Consider the following 27,047-nt stretch of genomic DNA (forward strand, 5'->3'; position numbering starts at 1 on the left):
CTAGAGGTCTCTATCATGTATAGAAGACCTCATATTGACCAATCGCAGTTTGTAAAGGTCGCGTGACATATTCTAACATCTAATATCACGACCTCGTCCAGGCTTGTCGTTGACGTCTGATATCATGTTCTTGTAAGGCTATCTCCTGTTTCACAACAAAGTTACCTCTGCCATTGTTTTATATAATGTAGTGCCAATTGCTTTCTATCTCTTCTTCCACCTGTCTGTTCACCTGAGCTCGGCGCAGGTACCATGCTCTGAGACACGGAGCGACTGCTACCAAGCAACAGTATAGCGCTGCTATGACCCGTGCAGCGCCGGTGTTTAGCCAATGCTCCTAACTTACCAGCAGCACTCTTCCATTTACGAAAGCACGTGTTCAGAAACACATTATTCCCAGCTTCTCGGAAGTACTGAAAATTCGGCAAGGCAAGTAGAATGCAGTATCATTCTTTATGGAGTACTCCAGTCCAGAAAAGGCGTCGTACCAAGACTGGTGAAAGCAGGGAAATTTGCCACGAGACCATTGTCTCGCTGGAACCATCTCTGGATGTGGCTGGCTTGGAGAAGTTTCCGCAAGATCTCAAGGAATAATAATTGAAAGGTATGCATAAAATTCCATGTCCTGGGAATGAGGATCTATACAGAACACTCCATGTCTGAGAATGGGCAGCGGCAAAGTTCATGTGAAACCAAAGCTGTTAACCTTGCAGCTGCGGCCTTTTCACAGTAGTCTCCAAAGCGCATTCAATGTGGATTCGCTCAAACCACACGCGGAGGTAGTGTGAAGTGGATTCAACGCTCATTGACGGCTGTGTGCTCGTTGCACCACGCCTACCCACGCAGCTTTTCATGTCTGTAGGCAGCAGTAGATCTACTTTCCTTCTGTATCCTGTGCTTATGGCATACATGCACATGCTGTAACCAAAATTGAGAACTACCTTCTCAAAGAGACTGGCAGCCAATTGATGACTACTGTTTCCACCGCACGTTACTCGGGTAGGCGTATTTGTGACGTTTACGTACATTGCGATTTTGCTATACGTATGAAATGAGTCAATGCGTATTGAATTCCAATCTGCTGTGACGTGGATTGAAAGCACTTCAAGTGTGAAAATGCAGTGTTTAGTGTAGCTAACCCCTCCTCCTTTTTACAACTTTTCTCCGGAAGTTGACACGAAAGGGAGGAGAAATGACTACGCGAAACTAGTAACTACTCACCTCAAGATGGTTCAAAGTGTACGTTACTGCTAAACGACTCGCAACCTGGATTCGCATTTTACTCTTCGTTTGTCAGTTGGATTTCAGAGTCTGCGACTGCCATAGCATCATGCAGAATCGTCATTTGCATTGTCTTCTGTAGATCGGACACACTCTATAGAATTTGTACTCAGGAATCAAAGACCGAAGAGTAATAAACACAGTGTACACGCACCAGCATTGCAGCATTCTCGTATTGCAATGGAGTTACGTGTGACCGTATGAAACGGCTTTCGTCTCTTTGAAATTGAATCATTTCCGCTCATGGCTTGCTAGCAGAGACAGGTACCAGGGCAATCTTTATCCTGGAAACTGCAATGCTTTGACTCATATTAGCCTGGAGCACTCCAGACAGTATCAATGGTGACATAAGTTGCACCTAGTTACTAGATGCACATACTATCTATTCTAGCATTGGTATCACGTGCTGCTACACACTATACTATGCCAAACTTGAAATACACCTACTAGAGAAGGAAGAGTGTATACGGGCCCCCGAACTTAACGCCTATGTAGGCCTATGCCTGACTACGCCCCTGGACAGTGGGTGTAATTTATTTTGCCAGTGAGTTGAATATATGGTTTTTCAGTGTATCCGCGTTCTTTATCTATGTAGGAGTAACCCTATACACCTGAATTTGCACTCCTTTACCGTGGCAAAGAACGGGCAAATCGGCTTCTATATTAGTAACACAAGATTGGATGTATTGCTGTTTTGCAAATCTAAGGCGTACTTGCATATTGCAGCAAACAGAACAATGTCACAGAATTTACTGTTTTCTTGTTACTAGGCTGGAGGTGAGACTTTGGAGAACAAGGCTAGTTATGAATCTTTAAATAAAAGGTATGATCTATTACGTAGTTTGCATGATTTTGATTATTGCTGGCTTACTAGTTCTCTATTGAAGTTCTGAATCTCAGACAATCAATGTTTTGGGAACAGAAGAAGTGAAGGCTGGCAGTGTGCCTGTTGTCCGTTTTCGTCATTGTCCCGGAATTGACGTAGAGTTTCGTGTTGTGATTCATGAAGAATGGAAGATTGATCTAAACCAGCAGAAAAAATCAGTTCACATTCAGTTTCAAACTCCTGAATTGGGAAATTGGAAATGGAACTACGTAGACATGGTGGCTCTTGAGTTAGTGCAGTAATATCGTCAATTGATAAGAAGGTTTACATGAAAAAGTCAACATTTTGTTAAGTTAAATAAAAGATTTTGATAGTAAAATAAATCCATATATTTTTAGATTGTTTAGTTGACGTTTTGGTAGTTAAAACGAAGGTTCTTTGCCGTTATTGGCCCCGCTTTCCACGAATTCGCGAACTTGAGACGGTTTTTGTGATATCAAAATTTGAACGAAAGCTGCGCGATTATGAGAGTAAATTGCGCTGAAAATGTTAAAGCGCTGTGTTGCAACTTGATGCTCTCACAGCACTTTAACAAACTTAATTATTGTATCTTCTCTCGAGATTTACTGCTACTGTATCAATGGACAAGAACGGTGCCGAGGACTCGCTACAAATGGAGTGACCTTTAACAGCAGTCAGTTGTCTGCAGGGACCACTTAACACAGGACAGTTTTAACAACGTACAACTGTTTGCCGTAGCATTGCCGGCGGTCAACGCTTGAAGCCATGCTCTTCAGTGCTATGTTCGATTACACGCACTCGCAGTGCGGACGAACCTTTGTTATAATAGTTATTGTAGCTGAATTCGACTACCAGCTCATCGTATCACTGATATATGAAAGGTCGGGGATGCGGAAAACGGAAAGCGAGCGCCAAGCTATTTCAATCTTGCTTTAATTAAATTGTGACGTTGTTCATCATTTTGTCCGTCAGTATAATTAGTTGGGCTTCGAGAAGATGAGCTCTCTTCAACTTCTACCGGCTCGTTTTGGTACGTTCGTACAATGCCTTCGCTTCTTCTTGTTCCTTATATAGAGTTGCAACGTTCTGACGGCGACGACTTGCTGTAATGTAGACTCAAATTCACGGATTCAATTATTGGGCGAAGATTCCTCATTCCAGATGAGGCACTACGCAGTTTCCGTTCAACTTGGGATGTCACAAAGAACACACCTCCATTTTACGAATTTATGGAGGGCGGGACCAATAATGGCAAAAGAACACTCATTTGACCTCTAATACGTTAACTAAAACATCTAAAAATTATGCGTCTATTTTCAAAGCGCCCTGTAGCTTAACAATTTGACAAGTTAATGGTGATTTTATCACGTCATCCTTCTTATATATTTATAACATTAATTGGTATATCTAATCTGTCATACCTCCACTGGTTGATTATAGGTATGTTGGGAAAACAGGACACCTAAGGATGAAAGGACATTGTACTATACCAACTGACTACACGCTACAACCGCTCTGTTATAGATACGTCATTTTTTCAAAGCATGGAAAGAAGGGACAATTATCGACTACGAAAGATTACGAATTCCTCTTATATACAAATTGTGGTATCATTAACAGGGTTCTAATTATTCCCGAAGAATTGCAAGGACAAACATCAGGTCAATAATTGTACTGTGATACTGTACAACTAATATGTCGTAATATTCACATAATGATGATATTATTTATAGAAACTGTATGTTCATGGATTGATTTGTATGTGTGTTGTGTATAGGAAGATATCGAAAGTACGACTTGGTTGTGAGAAAGAGTCCAAGTTTTTTTGACTTATTTGACGCCGAATTCAATAGAATATTGACGCTAGAAGCTATGTTACCAAGATGGTCTGGGTTTTGTGGCGAATCTTCTGAAATGGATCTTTCCTTTAAGGAAGCCATAGCAGAATTTTCCGACGTAATGGCGTCAATACAGCGTATTCCCGTTTGGAACGATCGTAACCGGAATTGGCACTACTACGGTTCTAAGGGCAATGGTGTCGGTATTGCTGACGTTAGTTCTTTTTTGTTTTTGAGGGCTAATAGCTTATTAATGCCTGCGCTCTATCATTGAATGTTACAGGCAATTAAGAAGTACATTAGTCCTCAACTGCAAGTTTTTGTGAAAGAGTCACGAAAGGCAATGGCATCGGCAATGGGTAATCTTACATCGGCTGTAGCAATTTCCCTTCTCGTGAAGAAGTATCAACTAAACTTGAATCACGATGAGCATGCCGGTTTGCTGAAATCTCTTTTGATCCATCCGGATGCAGAATCCGGACGCTGTCCTGATTACGAAGAGTTGGTGAAAGAGATTGGAGACACAAAGTACGCTCCCATACATTGTGGGATTGTCACATCCGTAGTAATGCTATGATTGATTGTAATAGTTTAGGAGCAGCTGCCGGTAGTGTGAGACACGTCATTGCAATAGCTTGTACAAGAGAGAAGCCAAACCTAGCTGAATGGCTGTTCGCCTTGCCTCTTTTGCACCTTTTGAATGGGGACATAAAGCCGTTTCAGAACCCTGAGGGGGGGCATCACTCATCATTGCAATGGTGGGGCCTAAATGGGCTCAAGGACGAAGTAAGCAAGTTCCTTGACAAACAAACATGTTTGAGGTCGGTTTCAAACGGTCTATATGTGTGTGTGTGTGTGTGTGTGTGTGTGTGTGTGTGTGTGTGTGTGTGTGTGTGTGTGTGTGTGTGTGTGTGTATGCTACTTAATAGCTAGTTCAAATGACTTAGGTTACCTTCGACTCTTGTTGAAGATTTGAAGGTGGTTTTTGCTGCCGACAAGCTAACAACACGTGCGTTCTTGTTTTGTATAACCATGGATGAACTCGTTGGTATAAACGTTTGTGAGATTTCTGAGGCTATTCTGGCTAATGCTGCGCATCCTTCGGTGTTCGTCCAAGCTCTAGAAAGAAAGTTACAGAAAATACCCCAAAAGACCTTGTTGGCTAGAAATAGGGTACGGTTCTGCATAGTTTGAACACCGCAGTAATTTTGTCTGATTGTTGCTCTACTGTTTTGTGTATAGGCTAATCGTTTGGTTCAGTTTCTCACATGGCTTGTTTCCAAGGCTTCTCAAACGGAAATACATGGAATGTATAGGAATGACTCACATTACATTATGCGGTAGTTGATTTTCCTCTTTCTAGAAATGAGGATTGGTCTTTCTGCAATTCACAAAACAGAACTGGACTAACAGCTTCCGTTCAGCTCATTGCTACAGTAGCAAGGAAGTTGAGAGATGCCAAATTTGAACTATTGAATCTTTGCAAAAGCTTAGTATTCTGTTTTATAACGCAAGTAACGCTACCCATTGACGCTGCAAAAAGGGCATCATCTGATGGCGATGAATGTCGAAACAGCGCAGAACTCCTAGATTTATCGTTTGCTCAGACAAAGCTAAACGATACTTTTGAAGTAGTTTCTAATTGGATGGATTCTAATCGTTTGAAAAATGTGATCTATTTAAAAGAAGAACTGAAGGTCTCGTACTCTATAAGTTTTACTATACTAGTGTCTATGTCTAACATGTGGTTTGACGCTAGCTGTGGAAGGATGTCCTTCATTGTGACAATCTGTCTGTAGATCAGGAGCAGGAATGGTGCTGTTTGGTGCAACGGAAATTGACTTTTCGGTTTCAGCAGGTTTAGTTCGTAGCATAGTCTACCAAGTATTTTAATCCATAGTTTCTGTATATACGTAGATCAATGAAGCAACATTATTGGATGCGGCTGGTATGGTTTTCGATTCTGAAAGCCATCCAGTCATTGATCAAGCATTTCGAGAAATATCAGACATGACAGTAGACCGATTGCTTAAGGTGATGCTTACAAGTATTTGCGATATTGATTGACTGTTCATTAACTTAAATGCTATGATGTATATAGGAAGATGAAAATCAAGAGGAAGCAGTTGATAGTCTAATAACACAATTTACATCAAAATCAAATCCTTGCGACCACTCCGCTAACTTGTTGAAGTTAATCTTGCTAAAAGGCTGGCCTAAATCAAATCCTCTTGATCCGACAAGGAGAAAAGACTGGTTTCAGCACTTCCTGTCTTGGCCACTTTGGAAGTGTATTTTTTGTCTCACAGGTAGATGTACTCGCTGTTTTTGATAGTGAAATGCAATGACTTTGTGCGATTTAGGCGAAAATTGTAAATTGCGAACTCTTTTGGGAGAAAGCGGTAAACTTGTTGCAAAGGCTGAATCGCTAGTGGTTGATTCGGTAACTGCTCTAAAAGAAGGTTTGGTAAAGGTATCGGATCTTCAATTTCTAAAGGAGCATTCCGATCGCTTTTTCGATTTATGCAAGTTACGAGACTCTCACCATAGCGGACAGAAGATTTTCAGTGCTGCTCAAACGTATTTGTCTCACTACAGCGGACAGCTAGAATTGTTTGAGAAAGAAAGGCATATCTTACTAAATTTTGTACACTTTTGTATGCTCGTTAGCGCCTCTGAAGATTTGGTGCAACTGTGTCTTAGCATCAAGGGAGATGTCTCCGACTTAGAAGTGCGTAATCTTGTACAGCAAGACATTTGTCAGTCCGCAGTTGTGTCTTGTTTCTCGATGCTGTCAACCTACCGTCAGTATGTGGAGCTTATATGGAAAGGAAGCAAGAGCTTTATCTTTAGAATGCTTTGGAATGAAACGGGTAACGAAGTTGCACGATCACGTAGCGACAAACAGCCACCTCTTAGTTTGGTGGAAATTGTAGAGATGATATGCGAACCGCTCTACCATCAATGGCAAAGTATCTGCGACAAAGTAGGAAATGGAAGTATATTATTAGAGCGAGTTTCAGTCCTATTTTATAGTCCAGCAACTGAAATTGCTGATTTTGATCAAGAACTAGATTGTATTGCCGATTTTTGTGCACAGCAAGAGAACGCCGATTGGAAGCAACAACGTAGAAAACAGATAGAACAGTATGGCAAGCTAAGAAATCTCATTGAAGCAGCTCACGCGTTGAAGCTAGTGATGTCTACGTTAAAAATACCTCAAGCGTTTCAAGAAATTAATGATATATGCTCTCAAGTTAGCTTATTTATTTGTGATCGGTTACAGCGTCTATGGATGCATCATCAGCTTTGTTGTTTGCAGGACTCACCTGATTTTCGCCTGCAGCCAATACGAATGTTTACAGATGACTTTCTATTTGCTGTCGATTTTTTAGCTTCTTTGACTAGTAAGGATATTGCTTGTTTAAAATCGTTCACAGACTCTCCGAACTTGGTTCTGTGGCTCAGACAAGACATTAAGGGTAAGCAAGTTTAATATTATTGGTGGTAGTAAATGTATTAAATTGCGCTGTGTTGGTGAAGAATGGAGAGAGCTAGAGACTTTTGTTGAACTAGCAGGTACAAAGTCGGCAGAAGAAGATTATGAAACTGTGAAAGTGACACATTTACATGTGGCTTGTGCTGGATTCGCACCGTTCCTTTTTGAAATCAAGGATAACATGACAATTAAAGATTTCGGAAAACTTTGTTCTACAGTGCTAATGGCATTCAGTCGTGACAAGAATTTAATACACAAATGGGTAAAAGCAAATTTTGGCGTTGCAATACTCGTACATATTATGTTATTTCGATTCTTATTGTTAGAAATCCAGTGCAAAGTGTTTAGAAGAGTTTAAAATGACAAGAAATTCTTTGAGCTCACTAGAAGTGTCTTCCTTCTCTCAACTGGACATGATCAATTCGCGTGGTTTGTATCACGTTGGTTGTATCGACACAAAAGGTTACCAGTTTCACTCCAATCTGACAGCAGAAGATTGCGTTAAGCTGCAGATTGTAGCGGAAGGGACCGAGACAGCAGGCTCCGGAAAAGAGTATCGTCTTAATGATCTGCTGGATTTGCATAGCAAACTGATGCTGATATCAGGACGTAATAAAAAGACACGAACTGACGATGTGGATGCTTTTGTTGATGTAAGTCTGTACACATCTTTCGTCTCTTTCTAGATATATGCATGAGGGTTGTGTTGGTTAGGTTTTAGAGCATGTCATATCAATAGCCAACATCTTTATCAAGATGCGAAAGGCTGGTCACGACCGCTACCTATCCTGGAATCGCAAATATCGTTGCAAAAATTTTTTGTCTACTGTGGACACACAAGGAGTGGCCAGCAAAGTACAGGAAGGTGAATTGAAATCTTTACTTGATGGTTTGAGGCATGACTTAGACGATTTATCAAGAGACCTCGATATCTGGCAGCTGCAAGTGGAATCATTTCGTTCTCGTTATTATTGCCTTAATTATTTTACTACTCCTCAATTATTGCTTCTGCGCCAGTATTTGGGTGAATTGAATGTTAGTGGCGATTGCGACATGCGTCGTGGAGAAATGTTGGCACTTCTCGGTGCTGTCACTCCAAAGTGCTCTATTTATGAAGTACAAAATGCCATAAAGAAAGCTCAGAATTTTCTTGGCCAACACTGTAGAGGCTTGGGTGACATTGCTGACCAGTCACTCAGTGAGTCTGACATCGGGCATATCACAGAGATCGGGTTTTCGCGGGATTCTGCTATAGCTGCACTCAATGCAACCAGTCGGGATTTAAATAGGGCGGTTACCTTTCGCATTGACTATCTAAGTGGGCAGATGTCAGCTCAAATGTTTGACAGAAATTTTGCTGCAAATGCTTATTCTTATTTGCCGCAAAAGCAACTAGGTTCACATTATAGAGAGCAAACGGACAAATCTGTGTACTTGTCGTTGGAAATGCTTGGGAAAGTCTTGGAGTATTTGGCCTCTTCTTCTCCTGATTGGCCAGAGCGATCGTTTCCTGCAGATCAATTTCGCAGTGGAGAACCTAACCTTGTCATTATTCCTCAGAATGATATGTTACGAGGAATCTTGAGCTTATATATGCGCGAATTTCGTTTGGTTCTTCCTTCAGCTCAGGAAGTTCTGATATGCTCTCCTACCACTAGTGTAGAAGAAATTTGTTTGTTTTGGAGGAAAGCGTTGCTAGATCCCAATCATCGACGTCTATTTTGCCTCGCAAGGGCAGATAGTCTGAGTTACGAAGTCAGTAGGAAGTCTTGGAAGGAGTTTAATCGGCTGACTCAGAATTTTCGCAACACTTTGCATTATGCTGCCTATAAGTTTGTTGTCATTTGTTCAGCTGAAAATGAAGATAAATCATACATGGTCGATGCTCTTGACTCTTACAGAAGAGCCAATGTTCCTCTCCCGTCGTTGTCAGAAATTCAGTCTTATCTTAGAGATAAGTTCAATAGAATGCCTACTAGCCATCTCGGCTTAGGCGGACAACTCTTTCCTACAGCGTCTTTAGATCACCAAAACAGTTCAGTAAGGGTAGTAAGGTCAAGTCGAGCAGGTGATGGTAAATCGTTTTTCATAGATCACATCGCACACAAGTTGAGCGATCTTCCTCAAAACCGCTTTGCGAGAACTGGTTTTGGTAACACGTCAAACCAGCTTCTTCACGTCGTGATTCCGTTGCATGATAAGGAAGTGAACACAAACGCGATAATGGAAATTTTGCTGCCGATGTCTCCTTCCTCTGACGCACCTTTGGCGCGACTCATTCACGTCGATGTTTCGCCTTCTGTAGTCAAAGGATTGGACACTTTTCTTTTTAGCTTGCTGATACTGGGAGAAATTTGTGACTCCGAAGGACACGTTTGGAGACGGAGTGAAGACGATTTGTATGTTGTAGAGATAACGTCGACTGTTGCAATGATTGAGCAAAAGCGACGCGTAGCTACCGATGGTCGAGTTAGAAGTTGCAAGCTGCAGACGAAGGTTTTTTTCTGTGATTGGTTACCATCTGTTAGTTGCAACTCACCCGAGGAAGCAAAGCGTTTCTTAGCCACTGGAGCAACTCCAAAGGTAGGTGACCCGGATATGAACGACGGTGAATTTCGAAATTCTAATGTTCAGAGAGCATTTCAATATCTCGAACGACACAATAGAAATGAAAATCTTGATCCTTTTATTTTTCGTCCCTCTAACATAGAGGGAACTCATTTAACGTGCTTGCAGACATTATTGTCTAATTGCGGACTCGATCATCCAACTTGGAGTCAACTCAAATATTTCATTAACTTTCTCAGCAGTCAACTTCGGGATTGTGAGAAAAATGACTTTTGGAATCCCGAAGCTTGTGGCGACGATTTACCTGGTTTCAAGCAATTTGTCATTAAATTTATGATTCTTATGTCGAGAGACTTTATAACACAGTCTTTTGATGATCCTCAAGCATACACTTCAAACGAGGCACAAATGATGGTTTTACGTCGACGTTGGGAGCACTCTTCTCATCCTTTCATGTTCTTCGGCGAAGACAGACACTCTGTTACGTTTGTAGAAGTGCAGATTACTCGAGATGGTCGACTGATGGATCCGCGAAATGGTCAAGTTTTGGACTCCATCATGTCAAGGGACTTATGTACAGCTCTTTACACACAAAAATTTCATCTGCAAGAAAACTATGATAATTGGTCAAAAGATCGTAAACTGGAGACGCTATGTTCTGTCATGGGAGTAGAAAATGTGCATGACCCGGATGAGACTTATGAACTGACAATGGATAATGTGAAGAAGATATTAGCTATACAAATGCGCTTTCGTTGTGGCATTCCCGTCATTATAATGGGAGAGACCGGTTGTGGCAAAACGAGATTGATTCGTTACATGTGTTCTCTCCAGTCCAATTTGACAGAAGCGAGAAACATGATATTAATGAAAGTTCACGGAGGCGTAACCAGAAGAGACATAATTATGAAAGTGAAAGAAGCCGAAAGTCTTGCTCGTGACAATAGAAGAGATTATCCAAGATATAGAATTCAAACTGTGCTATTCTTTGACGAGGCCAATACTACAGATGCACTGGGACTGATTAAGGAGTTGATGTGTGATAAACGTGTGAATGGAAGGAAAGTGGAAGGACTGGGATCATCTCTTCAGGTCATTGCTGCTTGTAATCCTTACAGAAAGCACACGAAAGAAATGATTGAGCGTCTAGAGTCGGCTGGTCTCGGCTACCACGTGAGTGCAGACGAAACTGAAGACATGCTTGGACACGTTCCTGTGCGTCGTTTAGTCTACCGTGTGCATGACCTACCAGAAAGCATGAAAGCACTTGTATGGGACTTTGGACAGCTGAATCCAGCAATAGAAAGGCTTTACGTCAAACAGATTGTCAGTCGTCATGTGGCCATCAGACAATCTATTCCAAATGTGCACAATTTAGTAGAAGTCATTACGGAAGTGCTGGCAGCCGCACAAAGTTACATGAGGAAACAAGATGATGAGTGCAGTTTCGTTAGTCTTAGAGACGTAGAAAGAGCCATGATAGTAATGGTTTGGTTCTACAAATTGCGTTTTCAACTGGAGCATCGCATGTCAGACAAACACGACCAGTATCAAGAGCAGTTACCAGCAAACAGACAGCTACCACAACTTGAATATCTAACACTCTCATTTATCTTAGCCCTAGCAGTTTGTTACCAAGCCAGACTTCGAGAACGACGGCCTTTCCTAGAGTACATTGCTCCACGTTTTAGAGCTCCGTGCAATGTCCAAGGTGGAGCCGAACAGATCGAGAGAGAAATCACAAACTGTCAGCAAGTATTTCTCGACGAATTAGAACTTCCTCCTCAAATAGCAAGGAACCATGCTCTCAGTGAGAATGTCTTTATGATGATTGTTTGCATCGATCTTCGTATTCCTTTGTTTCTGGTTGGAAAACCGGGAAGCTCAAAGTCCCTTGCTAAGGATGTTGTCAAGAATTCAATGAAAGGACAGTTGTCGAGTTCTACTCTATTTCAAGCTCTCAAACAATGTCATATGGTGTCTTATCAATGTAGTCCTCTCTCAACTGCAGACGGTATAATTGGAGTATTTCAACAATGTCAACGAGCGCAGAAAGAACGCGACAAAGAGAAATTCGTTTCTTGCGTGGTTCTGGACGAAGTCGGGCTGGCAGAGGATTCACCGCGTCTTCCTCTTAAGGCGCTGCATCCACTCTTGGATGACGGTACTGTAGGAGCAGACGATGATGATGAAACTCTCGGCCTGTCCAATCGAGTTTCTTTTGTCGGTTTATCGAACTGGGCATTAGATCCTGCAAAAATGAATAGAGGTGTACTTGTGAATAGAGAGGTGCCTGACGACAATGAGCTGATAGTAAGTGCCGAAGGAATATGCAGCTCCGATATTCGCATTCAAACTCGGCTGTCTCCTTTATTTCTTGGTCTTGCTAATGCTTACAAAGAAATTTATGAAACACAAATTCGGGAAAATCGGGAATACTTTGGACTTCGAGATTTCTATAGTCTCGTTAAAATGTTGTTTTCTCTATGTCAGGCGAGCAAGAAATCTCCTACCTGGAATGAACTGGAACATGCAGTGAGAAGAAATTTCGGTGGTCAGAGTGACGACGAAATAGTTGACGTTTTTCGTCGTTTTATCGTAGTTGCTGCTGGCTCGAATGACGAAGAGCAATTGGATAACAGTGCTGTTGGTCTTATTCAGGCCAATCTGCAAAAGGTGAGTGTGACTAACCTTGGAGAAAGTCGTTATCTGTTGTTATTGACAAAAAATTATGCAGCTCTGAACATTATTCGTCAGCGAATTTTGAATGACGATGACCCGGTAATTATTTTTGGTAGCAGTTTCCTAAGAGACCAAGAATATACGCACGTATGCCGTACCATCAATCGCATCAAAGTGTGTATGGCAACAGGACGGACAGTTGTTCTTCTCAACTTGAACAAGTTGTATGAGAGCTTGTATGATGCGTTGAATCAATATTACGTGTATCACGGTGGTCAGAGGTTTGTTGATCTTGGTCTTGGTAATCACAGAGTTAAATGTCAAGTTCACAAGGACTTCAGATTAATATTGGTAGCGGAGCAGATCGAGGTGTACGATAAGTTTCCTATTCCTTTGATCAACCGAATGGAGAAGCACTTTCTTGCTATGGAATCGGTTTTGTCGCCTGGACAGCAAGTCATCGTCGATCGCGTGAATGAGTGGGCCGATTTATTTACATCGGTTGATACACAGCAACGCGTTTGGCGTTCTAACAACACAGGAAAGAGGAAGTTTTCGGTAGCCGATGTTTTTATTGGTTTCAGCGACGATACAGCCGCCACGTTGGTGTTACAGTCCTGCAAAAAGCGAAGCAACGCGAACGAGGAAACCGATGATGTGTTTGAATATGCAACGAGTTGCCTCCTCAACTGCGCAACTCCTGATGCTGTCGCTCGTTTGCCCGTATCTCGACTTTCTGCTGAGGCAAGCAGATTGTGGGAATTATACTTTTTTCAACAGCACCATTCCAGTCTGATAGATTACCTTAAAGCCAAGCGTGTAGAAAACGGTACAAAAGACAATCTCTTGCTTCAGGTTACAACACACTCTCGTCTTCTTTCAGTTGGTCTGACAGAGTTTCGCAAAGCTTTAGGTATTCATATCGATTTTATAGCGTTGCAACAGTTTGACAACGAGCAGCAATTTGTGAATAGATTAAAAGAATTCTATAAACGTGAGAAGTTTGAGGAAGGCGTTTTATTGGTGCAGTGTGAAGCTGGTGATATGAACAGTGAACTAGTAGCTTGTACTCGATACTTAGTGCAGGAAGAACGAGAATTGGCCCTTTCGCACACACAGAAGCATCTGCCTACACAAAAATGTTATCTTCGACATTTGGTTTTAGTTATTCAGTTGCCGCGAGTTGTCGGAGATCTCTTTAAAGGATTCAAAGGCGGCCTTTGGGACGAAGTTCATATTGATGAATTACGTCCAGCATATCAAACGATGACTCCTTCTATTACGTCATTGGTGAACAAGAAAATGAGTTGTCTATTGACGACCATCTCAGAATGTCAAATGTTGTCTTGTGATGTTCATTTTGAATGCGTTGTATCTGAAGACGTGGGTAAAGGTGATTTAGCCGAAGCTGTGAAGGAAGCTTCACCCGTTTTAGATGCAGAGGCAGTTATAAGAGCTTGCATTCACTCTGCTGTTAGTCTTTTAGATGACATTGACGAATCAATAGACAACGCTTCTAGACGAATTCACATTCTTTGGCAGCTACTGCCTAGTGAAAGGTGTTTGGATTTGCCGCCGTGTGAACTATTTTTTAGACAGCTGAAACGGCAAGTTATTAGACTTCTTCAAGAGCGACAACGTCACCAGGACTTATCTGCTGTGACTGGGTGGGTGCGGAACGAAGCGCTTAGTCACAACAGTCTTCATAGGGGAGGAACCTTTCGTCGTGCATTGTGGTTGCGCGTAGTCGATACCGTAACGCCTGTACTTGCCGAAATTATTGCTTTTGTCGATCGCAACCACAACCTGAAGTTGCTGGAAGAAGTGGCAGCTGGAAGCAGGAGTTCGTTGAGCGATCTTTGGCTTGATATCTTTAACAGTTCTCTGATAAGTGGCCATGACTACAACTTTTTGTCTCCGGTTCAAAAGGCAGTAAGACAACGAGTTCGTGTTTTGTCATCGGGACTCAACGAACACTTTTACTCTTCTAAATTTCCTTTCTCGCACGTCGTCAAGTTGGAAGTAGATGGCATGATGAAAAAGGCCAAAGGAATTGCAGCTGAACTAGGCGAGAGAATTGTTACAACTTTGCAGCGTATTTTCGATGGCAGCGAACTGGGTGGAGTAGTGGGAAGAATATGTCGCCTTAGTAGAAAGTGTGCTGACGATCTTGGCCGCCGATATTTGCACGATTTTACACACATGATTTACAACATTTCCTCGAAAGGAGATACGAGGGTATTTGATACGCCACCTTGTTGTAAATATACATATAATACATTTCTTTTTAGCTTGTCGAATTAACGATTATTTCTGGATTGAATGAAATTACGTCTGAGGAGCTAACCAGTGACGAAGGAGATAAAGCAGCTATGGGCTCTAATCTGACAATACCGTCAGTTCATGCTGCATTTGAACACGTCGAGCCGCGTCTGTCGTGCTTGAGTGACATTTTTCATTACTCTCCGGGCATTTCTGCTCGCATTCATCGTCAACTAGAAAGTGAAACCGAAGATAAAGAAGTAGTAAGTGTTGCTGACAGTTAAAAAATTTGAGGAAGTAGTTGATGTCTCTTTTAGTTTACAGATGTAATAGCTGTTCGTTTGCTGTTGGAAGAATTGTCTCCAACTAATGTTTTTCAAGATCCTTCACAGAGAGGCAGTTGGAAAAAGAGAGTACAAGCAATTAAACCAATTATAGAATCGTGGCTGGCATTGCCATTTCATCGCAAATTAAGAAAAGCTTTCGACAAGGAGATCAGGTGATTCATGACATTTTCTTCTTCTTAATGTTCTTTAATGAAAGATTTTATTGTTGGTGTTTTTAGAAGTATTTGGGCACTGTATTCGGCTGTTAGACTGTTTCTAGAGCATACCGAATTAATAGCTCACAACAAACCATTCGTGCTTGCCCTGCCATCAATCTTATATAAGGTTAGCAGTACTATAGTGAACTACTTTTAATTAACTTATTCTAACTTAAAAGCGGCTCTGACCAACTGAATGCATTTTGTCATTATCGTTCAGAGTTTGAAGAGCATTGAAGTTGATTTTACGAAACCAGAAACAATTCGTGTTGTCCATCGATTCTTGAACGAATCAAACGACGATTATGCGTCACAGTTGTTTGGGTATTGTCATATACATTTCCGTTATTAATCTTTTGTTTAATACAGATGTAATTGAACGCAGACCAAACAGTGCACATGATGAATGCACAATTTGTTTCTACCAATGGAAAGGTAGGAGCCCCGTAAAATTGCCATGCAAGCATATATTCTGCCAAGAATGCATTACGGATCAATTTCAAAGGGATTTCAAGTGTCCTTTGTGCAGCAAGGAAGTTTCTGAAAATTTTCAAATCGTTGCAGACAAATCTTTGACGTGAGATCATGTTCAAGATTTGATGTACTTAAGATAATTATGTTTATTTTTTGAATGCACTGTTTAGTCTAGCTAGCGATGACTACTTGAAGTTCAAACAATGCAGTACCGCATTCTTTATGGAACTGATTTCCGTGTACACGTTTACTGAAACTACGACTGAACCACCTGAACCGGAGCTGGTGCATATGCTGATGGAGATGGTCGTGCAGAAAAGGCTGATCTCGCCAGAAACTGGCACTCGTCCCTTTTCGCCTTTCGACCGTGATGCTATCGATTTACGTCCAGTAGTGAGATCATTTATCTTGCAACTGTTATTGAAAAACAGGTGAAGGCATTGTGGCTAGCTTCCGATTAATTGTTTCAGTTTCTGCATGAATTAACACTTTTTTCTTCAGCTTAACACTGACGTATAACTACGTTGAAATGGTCTTCGCCGATGCCAGACAATATTTGAAGGGAAGTAGTATTGAAGACTTGGAAGAATTGGCTGTTATTTTTGTTCAGTGTATTGAAGTATGCACATAATCTTAGTGCATTGATCCACTGACGCGTGATTAGCTCTTTTTTTCTACCTAAGGATTCGCTGTATCAGAAGTTTTGTGGGTCGACGTCCGAGGATCGATGTCGAGCTGCTCTATCTGAATTAAAGTCAGCTGCAAGCAAACTGCAATGTGAACCATCTTCCTTGAGTTACTTGCAAGGAGTCGCTAGTGCAAGGTTTGGCTTCGCTGTTACCGCTCGCATTCTGGGAGATCTTTTGGATGTTGAAGAAAATCTTAGATTGGAACAGCTCGAAAGAAGTACGCCTTCATCGGTTCTATTTTCACGTCAATTTGACGTCAGGGATACAGATCTCCTTGAAACTGTGAAAACTGTCTGCGATGATGCTTCTGACCAGCAGCTCGCATTATATTTGATGAAACAGTTGGTGTTGCTGAGAGGGCAAGATATTCTGGAAAATTTACGTGATATATGTCATTTGGATTTGGCGTGGTTAGGAGAAAGGTTGCAACAAAATGTATGATGAAGTCACGATATATTTCATGTTTGTGCTATTTCGCAATTTTGATTAATGCCTGTATTGTAGACTGATCCTGTTTTGCTCGATTACTTCGCTGTGCTTGACAGACCTTACAAACTGTTTCGCAATGCGGTTGCGCAAACTATAATTTCTAAGCAAACGACAGATATAGACAAGGCATTGGAGGTGAGTTGTGTATGTTTTCAACACTGTGCTTGCTAGATTATGCAGCAAATTGTTGCGTTTTACACAAGAGCTCTGGTGGTAATCCAAACTTTACTATCCCCCTGTTACTGGCAATCTACAGAGAAGTTACTTGTCGTCGAGCTCTACCAGTTGCTCAACAGATCTCTTGCCAAGTAGGAAACGAGTAGCGAGTGTTTGTAGCAGTTTTGTTTTGTTCTTTTGTTGACTTTGTAGACATTGACATTGATTGAGAAATATTGCCAACAGCTTTCTGGACTTTCAGAAAGAACACGCAAATTTGCTGCTTTACTCGTCAACAACTCCCAAGGCAGATCGTTGCCTCAGTTGCACGTCACAGCGGCAATGAGTACCGAAAGTCGAAGCCTTGCTAGTCTAGCTGTTCACGTTTGTGTCACAGTGTTAGCTAGTGACGAATCGAAGCTTCTTAGATCTCTTCGTCTAATGCTTAATGAACCCAAGATAATAACGGTATGTAACTGTTATTTTGCGGTGTATTAAGTGATTTTGGTTATATTTAGAATTGGTATCTCCCTGCAATGCCGGATAATTATTATGGGGAGGCTCGACAATTGGTACAAGGTACACAGTGGTATGGTAAGTAATGTATCACGCTGTTTTCGTACTCAAGTATATACAGCAATTTTTTAAGAGTGCAAGAAAGGGCATCCGTATCTTGTTGGCGAAGTGAGTCATTTAATCCATTTAGTTTTTATATGCATATATATATATATATGGTGATATCGTCTTTATTTAGTGCGGTGAACCTGAAAGCGCATTGCTGTGTACTGATTGTGGAGAACCGATAGGAATGAATACCAATGACCCACACGCTGTCGAGTAAACGCAATTTACTCCTAGTTTGAAAGCCAGTTTTTAATATTCCTCTTTTCTCTACAGAAAAGCCAGGGAGCAAACGGGCCACGTGCTTGGCCCAGCCAACAGAAGATCTCAAAACCCAGCACCAGAACGCAGTCTACTTCCTCTAGCGTGTGCGTTGGTGCGCATGCTTGTGCACGGAGCCTTTGTCTGGGCATCGTGCAGTGAAGATGGGGTAAGTAATGTTGTTTTAGACAAACATGTTTAAACTATAATGAAGAGCAGTTGTTGACGAGACTGCATTTTAGGAGGTCGTTGCCGGGCTAGCAGATGTTGTAAAGCCACCAGTCCATCAGGAAGATCTTTCTGAATTTTTTTGGTCTCATTTCGAACTTGATACTCGCCTGTTTGCTAAAGCTATTGGGCAATCTGTGGAAGTGGCTGTCATTGTTTGCCATAAACTGCTTAATCGAATTGCTGAAAATCCACAAGCTGCACAAGGTAATTTTAGTGACAGACAAATAATATCTAAAGTACCTATAATACCTTATTGCATTATGTTTTTGTAATCGTTTGGACCTTTGGGCGCCATTTGAACATGGGGCACTAATCCAGCATGGGGTTTGGTAATTTTCTTTTACGTAATTTCTTTTATGATGGAGATGTACTTACTAATAAGCACAAACGCTAGTTTGATGTACTGTAAACGTTGGTGATCATTAGTGTCAGTTGCATTGACATCATAGTCTGCTTGGTTTGTAGCATATCGTCTCCTTTACCTATGACAACATAGAGGTATGTTAACCCTAGCCTTGCCCCAGACGCAGGTGGATTGCAGCCCCGGATGCGCTGCCATCACCACTACGTCTGGTATGGTACCGCCTTTCTAGTCGGGAGTAAGTATGTAATCAAATTCTTCAGCGCGTGTGATACTAATGTTATTAGCTAGAAACTGATCTTTCGATTGGACTTTGACGTTGTTCTAGCCTCTGCACTTGTCGATATTGCGATTTTTGTCCGCTGTCAAGCGTTAGTAAGAGATTGCAGCTACGCTAGAGAGCGTAGCGGTGAAATGGAATATCAGAAATGGCACTTGCAGTGCACCATACGCCTGAGAACGCGTACACAGGTTCTCAGTTGAAGCTGCAATGCGTCATATGCCTCTACTGCAGTGCATTGTACTCAAGGGCGTAACTAGCATTAAAATTTTACCGAGGCAAGTTTATATAAATTAATTAATTAATCTCTAGGTTTCTCAGTCACGTGTGTGGCAAGTGCTTCTTCACGTGCCGTGAACGTGCGCTAGCTAAGTGCGAGAACAGTGGTGAAAGAGGACTTCTTCTGTTCGGTAACCGCGTGCAGAATGCCCGATCTTTTCTGTTATCTACTAACTGATACATCTAGCAAAATTTTTCCAACGCCACACCCATTTTATTTACCGAGGCAACTGCCTCGGCTGCCTCATGCCTAGTTACGCCATTGATTGTACTGCTGCCTACGTACTGCACGCTAATTAGCGAAGATCTCACGCGACAGTCGTTTCCTGTAATCTACTACACCGACAAAGTACACTTGTAACTGACACTAATCATGTCCCTAGGGACATGATTAACGGTGACCGCAAAGGGCGGCACTATACCAGACGTAGTGGTGATGGCAGCGCATCCAGTGCTGCAATCCACACTGCGCCTGGGGCGAGGCTATGTTAACCCTAGGTGCATGGGCTATGGTGACAGTAGTCATTTCACGGGAAATGGCGACCGGTCGACTCGACGGAAGCGACTATGTAACTAACTCTAAAATGCATATCATGCGTTCATTGTTATCGCTCGTGCTATATGTTGTTGCAGCTTGTCTACTAGTAGGCGGAGCGCAGGACTTTCCAAGTTTGACTAGTGTCTTTTGAGTTCAAGGTCATAGCGAACAGAGATTATGTGAACCTGCGACAAAATGATGCAAGCCAGTCAGGCACCGAGCTGATTTACCGTTTTATGATAAGACGGGCTGTCCTTTCTCAGCCAACTGTGTCTAAATGAAAGCCGCACTATAGTTCAAACCCTGCTAGGTTTGCAGCTTGAATGTAATTAGTCAGATACAATTGGAACGGTGTGAGAAAGACACTGACATTGGGTCACGTATAGTCCTCAATGAGCGATTACGTGTTGCGACGCTTTACTATACTTAGGTTGCATTTGATTTGTCCATTCCAGCGATTCTGGAATACTAGAAATACTGGAATAATCGTTTGATTCGCATTCTGGAATGATCGGTTTATATTCCGAGTAAACCACTTCGTCGACCCGTTGGCTCGGTTTATAGGTTTACTAGAGGTGTGAGCATGAAAGGAATACCTGTTCGTTTTGACCAAATCGTAAACCGTAAATGCGCAATAGCTTAACACCCATGTCAACAGACGCACAGAAACTACCGCGCAAGCGGCACACACTTCAACAACGCACGCCGCATTCTGGAATGGGGTTTGAGTTGAGCAAGTGTTTGATTTGAAATGACTATTCTCTTCATCCCGGAATGGTTTGGAATAGGCAAATCGAATGCACCCTTAGTGTTTCACACATCGGTAACACGTCTTGCGATGCTAGTGTCTAGTGACTTGCATGTGGCGACAAAACGACGCAAGTTGCTACCAAAGTACCTGGAACTGGAAAGAGGTCACTTTAGTGCTTCTATTCATTGCTGTGCCTTCTGAAAATTATTTGTTTTTTTTGTTTTTACTTAATACTTGTAAAGTTGTTTCGCATGCAGTAATACTTGTGCAAGAATATGCAAGAGTTAAGAAGTGCAACCATGCCAGCTACAAGTTATAGCGTCAGTCAATACTGAACAGTTTCATAACGAAATGTCCGTTTTACCTAACAGCAACAAATAACTTGGTTTGCATAGCTTTCACAGTCTGTTTTCAGTCACAGATCCCATGACATGTCAACATATACCAGCGTTCTCCCCAGAATATCTCAGACGCGTGGCGGTGTAGGCGTGGCAAAATAGAACGCGCTAGTGGGCGTGGTTGTTTCGAATATGGGCGTGGTCATCTGAGTGGCGTTTGCTGTAACATAGGGTGCTTGTTTAGTCTAAAATGTTAGCTGTACAACATTTCTATGCGTGGACAGAGTACAACACAAGCAAGCTATCACTAGTGCTGTAGCGCCCCACTTTTCATCCGGGCTTCTTTCGATCTGCATCCATGTCGAAAACCTGCACCTCCCACTATATTCCAAGCCAATGCAAATCGCAAAAATCGATTGTAATAGCTTTACTTAGTAACGTAGCACTAGTAGGCAAGTTCGCTAAGCAGTCGGTGACAATTTTCCAAGCCGATATCGACACTCTAGACATCCGCAGCGTATTGGCATGCTTGCCGAGATCTACAAGTTTTTCGGAACTGCGAACGTGTATCTACACTAACCTGAGCAATGCTTTCGCTAACTTTGGTTTTGGGCCGATGCCGTTCAAGCGCGTTTTGCCATCTGTAATCAGTGCATTGTCTTTCATCCTGTGTAGGGTAACGCCTCCCAGATCAGCTTCCGTAGGTGCCAAAAACGCCACTAGAAGAACGAGAAATTGGGCTATCACTTCAACAACACAATTTGAGGCATTGATGTACTTTGTCTTGCGACTTTGTATTCTCTCAACGCATCAATAGCGACTCCACGGCACAAACGGCTGCCGAGGGCGTGACTCACATACGGATTGGAATGTGGGCGAATACGCCACCAAATGTAGGCTCGAGTGTCCAGCCGGTCATTCCCCCCCCGCGGCGGAGAAAGACCGGCTGGAGACATTCGCCACTCAAAGGAAACCGCTGCCTCTCTATCCTCCAATCAGGATTTTACACGTTTGGTTAGCGTTTGTGCATGCACGTGTATTCACGATAACTGCTGATAGCAATGCCCGTCGCTATTGGCTCTCTACTAATGGCTTTGTAACTGAGTAGTCAATTGCTTTTACCGTCTGATATCACACTTCGTTAGCGTGTGAGCTACACCTGCATGTCGTCTTGTCCTTTGTCTTTCGTTTCGTACTTGAAGGAATAGGCGTCGCATGCAAAACAACTTCTAGTAGCTTAGGGTGTCGTACGTTGCATGCATTGAACGATTTGACCATCTACAAAGCATGGTATTTGCACTCAACGCAGGGCGACGTGCAGAGCTATGATTTGCGTACATTGCGGTCGACCATTGGTTGGCTTCTGTGGTAAACTTTGAGTCTAGCGATCTTACAACGAGAGACAGACAACGAGAAGAGCCGGAAAGAGTCGACATCTTGTTTGTAGACTTGGATGGCACGTGTCGAGACTACACGCACTTGCGTCAGAGCGAAATTACATTAGCAAAAAGCCAATAGAGACGTGCATCCCTATCGAGGATGCACAAACATTGAACGGCACTCTGATTGGAGGATAGAGAGTCGGCGGTTTGTTTGAGTGGCGAATGTCTACAGCCGGTCTTTCTCCGCCGCGGGGGGAGACGACCGGCTGGACACTCGAGCCTACACCAAATGATGTTGGATCGGATTCCAAACAGCATCATAAGTATATTTTGGACATAGCGTTCTCTATGACGTTACTTTTGGACTTTCCACAACAACAACAGGTGTTCTATTCGTCTAGACGAGAACCCAAACTACTGGTCTCCCATTTCTTGCCTAACACATACATAGTAAGGCGTGACAGGCATAAGTCAAGGCGTGGCGGGCATAAGTCAAGGCATGGCGGCGTTAGCCAAGGGATGACGGGCTTGGGCGTGTCCTTGTAAAATTTAGCCAAGGCGTGGCGGGCAGCAACGTCTTGAGATGCCTGGGGAGAACACTGTATACTCTGAGGTATATTACGATATGACTGTGATTCAGAAATACTATGGCCTACAATATTAATACAAGTAGAGTGGGACTGTGACAGATAATGGGGTCACATAAATACCGAATTTTTCCATTGCTAGGTAGAAGCCTTGCTCAAAATAGCATTTTTCTATTACGAATCATGTTCGGTAACGGAAGAGTCACAGTGGCAAAGTTAGAAAAATTTCGTTAACATGGGATCTTATCTTAACACATGCAACAGATTATTTTGGGCAATTTGAATGATTAGTGCGTAATGGAGCGGCTCAGCCTTGCTCCATATAACGCTGTATTACTTAGAATGACAGTCTTTACGGAAGCTATTGCATGGGGCACAATTTGGGCTCTGTTCTCGAAAAAGCGGTTCTTCTGTTTTAGGTATTACTGGAGACGGACGATTGACGACAGCGGAGGAGCGTAATTCGTGGGAGGAATGCATTAGTGCAAACTACATATTTCCTACATTTCGGGCAAGTATATGTTTGATACCAGGTCACATAGTTATGATAAGGGTGCTTTGAATGAAAGGATACGCAGCGTCGCATGAAGTCCTGGATACATCAAGTCGTGAATGATCATAAATACGGTATTCTAGTAGCTGTTTCATCATTTAGTAAATTCCACTCGTATTTGTTTCCAGGAAGTAGCAAATTGCTTAGGCTTGTACACGAGGTAGAGAATCCTTCTGGCTCTAAATCAGCTCCTTCATTGTGGCGACATCGTAAACCAGTGAGCATCGATCATCTTTCTCACACTTTACAACAAGTAGCACCCTCATCTGGCAGCGAAGATTGTCTTCTGTTGAAAGAGTTTCTCCGACAAGTATATAATATTTAATTTGTTCTAATTTTGCAATGTATATTGAAACTATGTTTTGGCACAACAGGAGCCAAAGTTGAGGGCGGTACAGTATGTCCCTGATATTATCAAACTGCAGAAGATGATGCTGGACAAGTATGACAGGAAACTTTCGCAACAGGAAGCACTCACCTTTCGTGTAGAAAACTTTCTCAAATCAATTGAAGACTGTAAGTTGGTTTGTCTCTTTTTCTGTACTGTATTTGTAATAGACGTTGTATATAAAGGTCAAGAAAGACAGGAATGTAAGAATCTGATAGAAAGTTTCAACAAGGCGTGGCTACTAGTTAGGGAATTTGTTTTAAGTGATGGTTAGTGTGAATTTAATACTGTACGGTCAATTACGTTAGATGTTGTGTGAACAGGTCGGCTCCGACCAAAGAAGAAAGAGCACGAGCTTGTCTACGTCGACAAATACACACCCATCGCCTTTTTGTTGCCAAGAACAGTAAACGAGGGAACGTGCGCCACAAGTTTGGTTGATTATCTTGTAAATTGCACTCACAATGAATTTGTTGCGACTTACCGGAGAATATCAGGACAAACAGGGTATTGAGCGTTGTACGTTTTGTGGTCTGCGTTTTGTTTGTATTCATTATAATTTAGGGAACCAAATCGAGTGTCGACTGATGATGTGACATCAGCTCATCTGGTTGCATATGACGTCGAACGCGATCTAATGCCTCTCGTTCTTGCTCACTGCGACTACTCTCTTGCTGTTGGTAAAGGAACTGAGATTTCCTACAACTTGCCCGCTTTGGAGAGGCAAATCATCGATCGATTCGTCGTCGGAAGGCCACACATCGATATGAAGGTTGACTTTTCGATTTATGTTAATATAGTGTTTGCAAAAATTGTGCGCATGCGTCAGGCTTATCGTGTAGCATACCGCAAGGAAGTTTACAACACGTCATTGTTTGTGCTCTTAAATCAGAGAATTAATCAGGTCAGGAATGATGTATACATTATGTCACAGTCACCATGTAGCGTGTGAATGACAAATGTTATTTAGGAAGAACTTTCTGTTTCTGTCCAACGTCAGATTACTTCTGATCTCCACGATTTGACAGACATCCACAACGCTCTGGCTGTGATCGATATCGTTATTAACTTCTTAGTGTCACTCAGTTGGTCACCTGAAGAACTTCTCAATACTTTTATTCACGACATTTTGAAGATGCCATCAGAGTCAAGTCTAGTAAGCCCCAGGGCACAGCAATTCTGCCGTGTGAAACACGTGACGTCATTATGGCGTTTGTTGACGATAGAGAAAGGGAGGCGACTGTCGTTAGCGGAACAGGTCAAACTGTCATAATGATTGAACCTACTTTTAAAGAAAGATTTCATGCTATTTTTCAGTTGCTAAACTCAGTGATGTAGACACAGTGAAGCGCAGTCAGACGCGTTCTATCGAATGAACGCGCAAGCATGCATTTACAAGACATACTCTTCCAATCTTTTATATGTAATTGCTTGCATGGATTCACCTCGCATGTATGCATGACATACTTTGTACGAGTTCAGTTACTATCCTCGTTTTGATTTGCTAACACGGTAATAACTTCGACTATGTGGACATATGTACATTATAAGTGTCGTTTATTATTCAGGAGCCGTTTGATAATGTGCCTCTAAAGTTCCAGCAGAAAATGAACGAAGAGATATGTCATGGTTTCATGAAAACGTTGAGGAGGCTAAACATTAAAGAATTTGTATCAGTACTGGCTGATATCATAGTGCTCGAGCTTCAACAGTGGGAAGAGACTCCCGCAATTGAAGACTACGAGTTAGTTGCAGCTGCTTCTGTAACGTTACGGTTTCTATCTATATACGTTCGGTCATGTCTAGGTTGGGCCTCGCTATGACGGATTTGCATGGTTCTCGTCTTAAAGGATTGGAACACATCTCATCTGAAATTCAACTGCAACACATCGTACATTGCTGGAAATCTGCGGTCAAGCTAGAAATGGAATTGTCAAACACTACATAAACGATTATTAGCTGATGTCGCTTTTGCTATGAGGGTCGGGAGTGGAGGGTAATTGATGACTTTTGGGGATTGCTTCAATAAGCTAGATTTAGCTGTTTGTCGTCGTTGCATGATGAATTCTTCATTGAAATTAGGACGCATTGGTTGTTGCAGGGTTGATGCATTACGGCTAATATACGGGCATTGCAAACCGCCTACTATGGAACCGGAGCCACTAGTAATCAAATGTATCATACATATCCTGCATATATAGTATTGTAGTGTTTTAATGTTGATTGTACCAGTTAACAGAAAATTCAGATACATGTCGCATCGTCTCGGTTTTGGTTCTTAGAGAGGTGCGGCCGTCCACTAGATGCCCAATAGATTTCTCACCAGCATCGGTGGAGTAGACTGTACGGTACTAGTTTGTTGAGAGGGAAATTATCAGATAAACTGTTATGAGTTTAGAAGACTGTTAGAAACGCCGGCTATAAAATATGGATTATAGTGTCACATTTTGGGTATGCGAAACTGTCATGATACATGCGGCTCGGAGATGCCATATTGTCTAGGAAATACGGCTCGGGGATGCCATATTCCCAAAAAATACAAGTCGGGGAATGCCATATTCTCAGGAAATACGGCTTGGGGATGTAAAATTTCATAGGAAATACATCTCGGAGATGCCATATTCTCTAGAAAATACGGCTTGGGGATGCCAAATTCCCTAGAAAATACGGCTCTGGGATACCAAATTTTCAGGGATGCCAAATTTCCTAGTATATACTGTTCGGGGATTCAAAACGTCCCGAAGAGATATCAAATTCCCTAGTGAATATTGCTCGGGGATGCCGAATTCCCTATGACAGCGGCTCTCATTGTTATGCAAATCAGCAATGAAGTCTCCCATTAAACAATATGATCGTAAACCTCCATATCTATCAAACCCTCCAGAAAACCCAGTTCAGCAATTTGCTCATCACAAGCAGTAGAGTCACCATAATCAACAGGCATATACAAAGCAATCATAAGAATGACTCCCAGTGAAGTTCTCACTTTAACAGCAACCATCCTATCAGATATGGTTTCAATTGGAAACACTGCATGTTGCTGTCTCCTGTGCCAAAACAGATAACCCACCAAACACCAAATGGTCTCCCACATATAACCTCATCTTTTAACACTGGAGATCTAGCTACGTAAACAACATCTTCTGCT

The 27,047-nt window shown here is 42.1% G+C and overlaps 1 protein-coding gene across 1 annotated transcript; it reads left to right on the plus strand.

Moving 5' to 3' along the window:
* The first annotated feature begins 7,409 nt into the window (after positions 1 to 7,409).
* Positions 7,410 to 26,036, plus strand: LOC134184702 (E3 ubiquitin-protein ligase RNF213-like). Its single transcript, XM_062652448.1, has 30 exons — positions 7,410 to 7,448; positions 7,510 to 7,727; positions 7,792 to 8,118; positions 8,180 to 14,953; positions 15,007 to 15,240; positions 15,295 to 15,476; positions 15,543 to 15,648; positions 15,742 to 15,845; positions 16,166 to 16,426; positions 16,497 to 16,614; positions 16,679 to 17,119; positions 17,189 to 17,308; positions 17,377 to 17,481; positions 17,543 to 17,797; positions 17,848 to 17,923; positions 17,979 to 18,013; positions 18,084 to 18,166; positions 18,227 to 18,380; positions 18,454 to 18,646; positions 23,378 to 23,469; positions 23,528 to 23,585; positions 23,640 to 23,821; positions 23,886 to 24,027; positions 24,085 to 24,168; positions 24,223 to 24,406; positions 24,464 to 24,671; positions 24,729 to 24,803; positions 24,870 to 25,157; positions 25,468 to 25,643; positions 25,706 to 26,036. The coding sequence occupies exons 2-30, from the start codon at positions 7,647 to 7,649 to the stop codon at positions 25,845 to 25,847; spliced, it is 11,280 nt and encodes a 3,759-aa protein (XP_062508432.1). The 5' UTR covers positions 7,410 to 7,448; positions 7,510 to 7,646; the 3' UTR covers positions 25,848 to 26,036.
* Positions 26,037 to 27,047: the final 1,011 nt, after the last annotated feature.

Source organism: Corticium candelabrum, chromosome 9 (genome assembly GCF_963422355.1).
Source record: "Corticium candelabrum chromosome 9, ooCorCand1.1, whole genome shotgun sequence".
Classification (NCBI taxonomy): Eukaryota; Metazoa; Porifera; class Homoscleromorpha; order Homosclerophorida; family Plakinidae; genus Corticium; species Corticium candelabrum.

Excerpts from the sequence above, each read along its gene's own strand:
- LOC134184702 (XM_062652448.1), top strand. The coding sequence starts at position 7,647 with ATGACAATTAAAGATTTCGGAAAACTTTGTTCTACAGTGCTAATGGCA. Across the intron at positions 8,119-8,179 it reads ATGTGGATGCTTTTGTTGAT|GTTTTAGAGCATGTCATATC; the intron begins GTAAGTCTGTAC and ends TGTGTTGGTTAG. Across the intron at positions 15,846-16,165 it reads TATGCGTCACAGTTGTTTGG|TCTAGCTAGCGATGACTACT; the intron begins GTATTGTCATAT and ends TGCACTGTTTAG.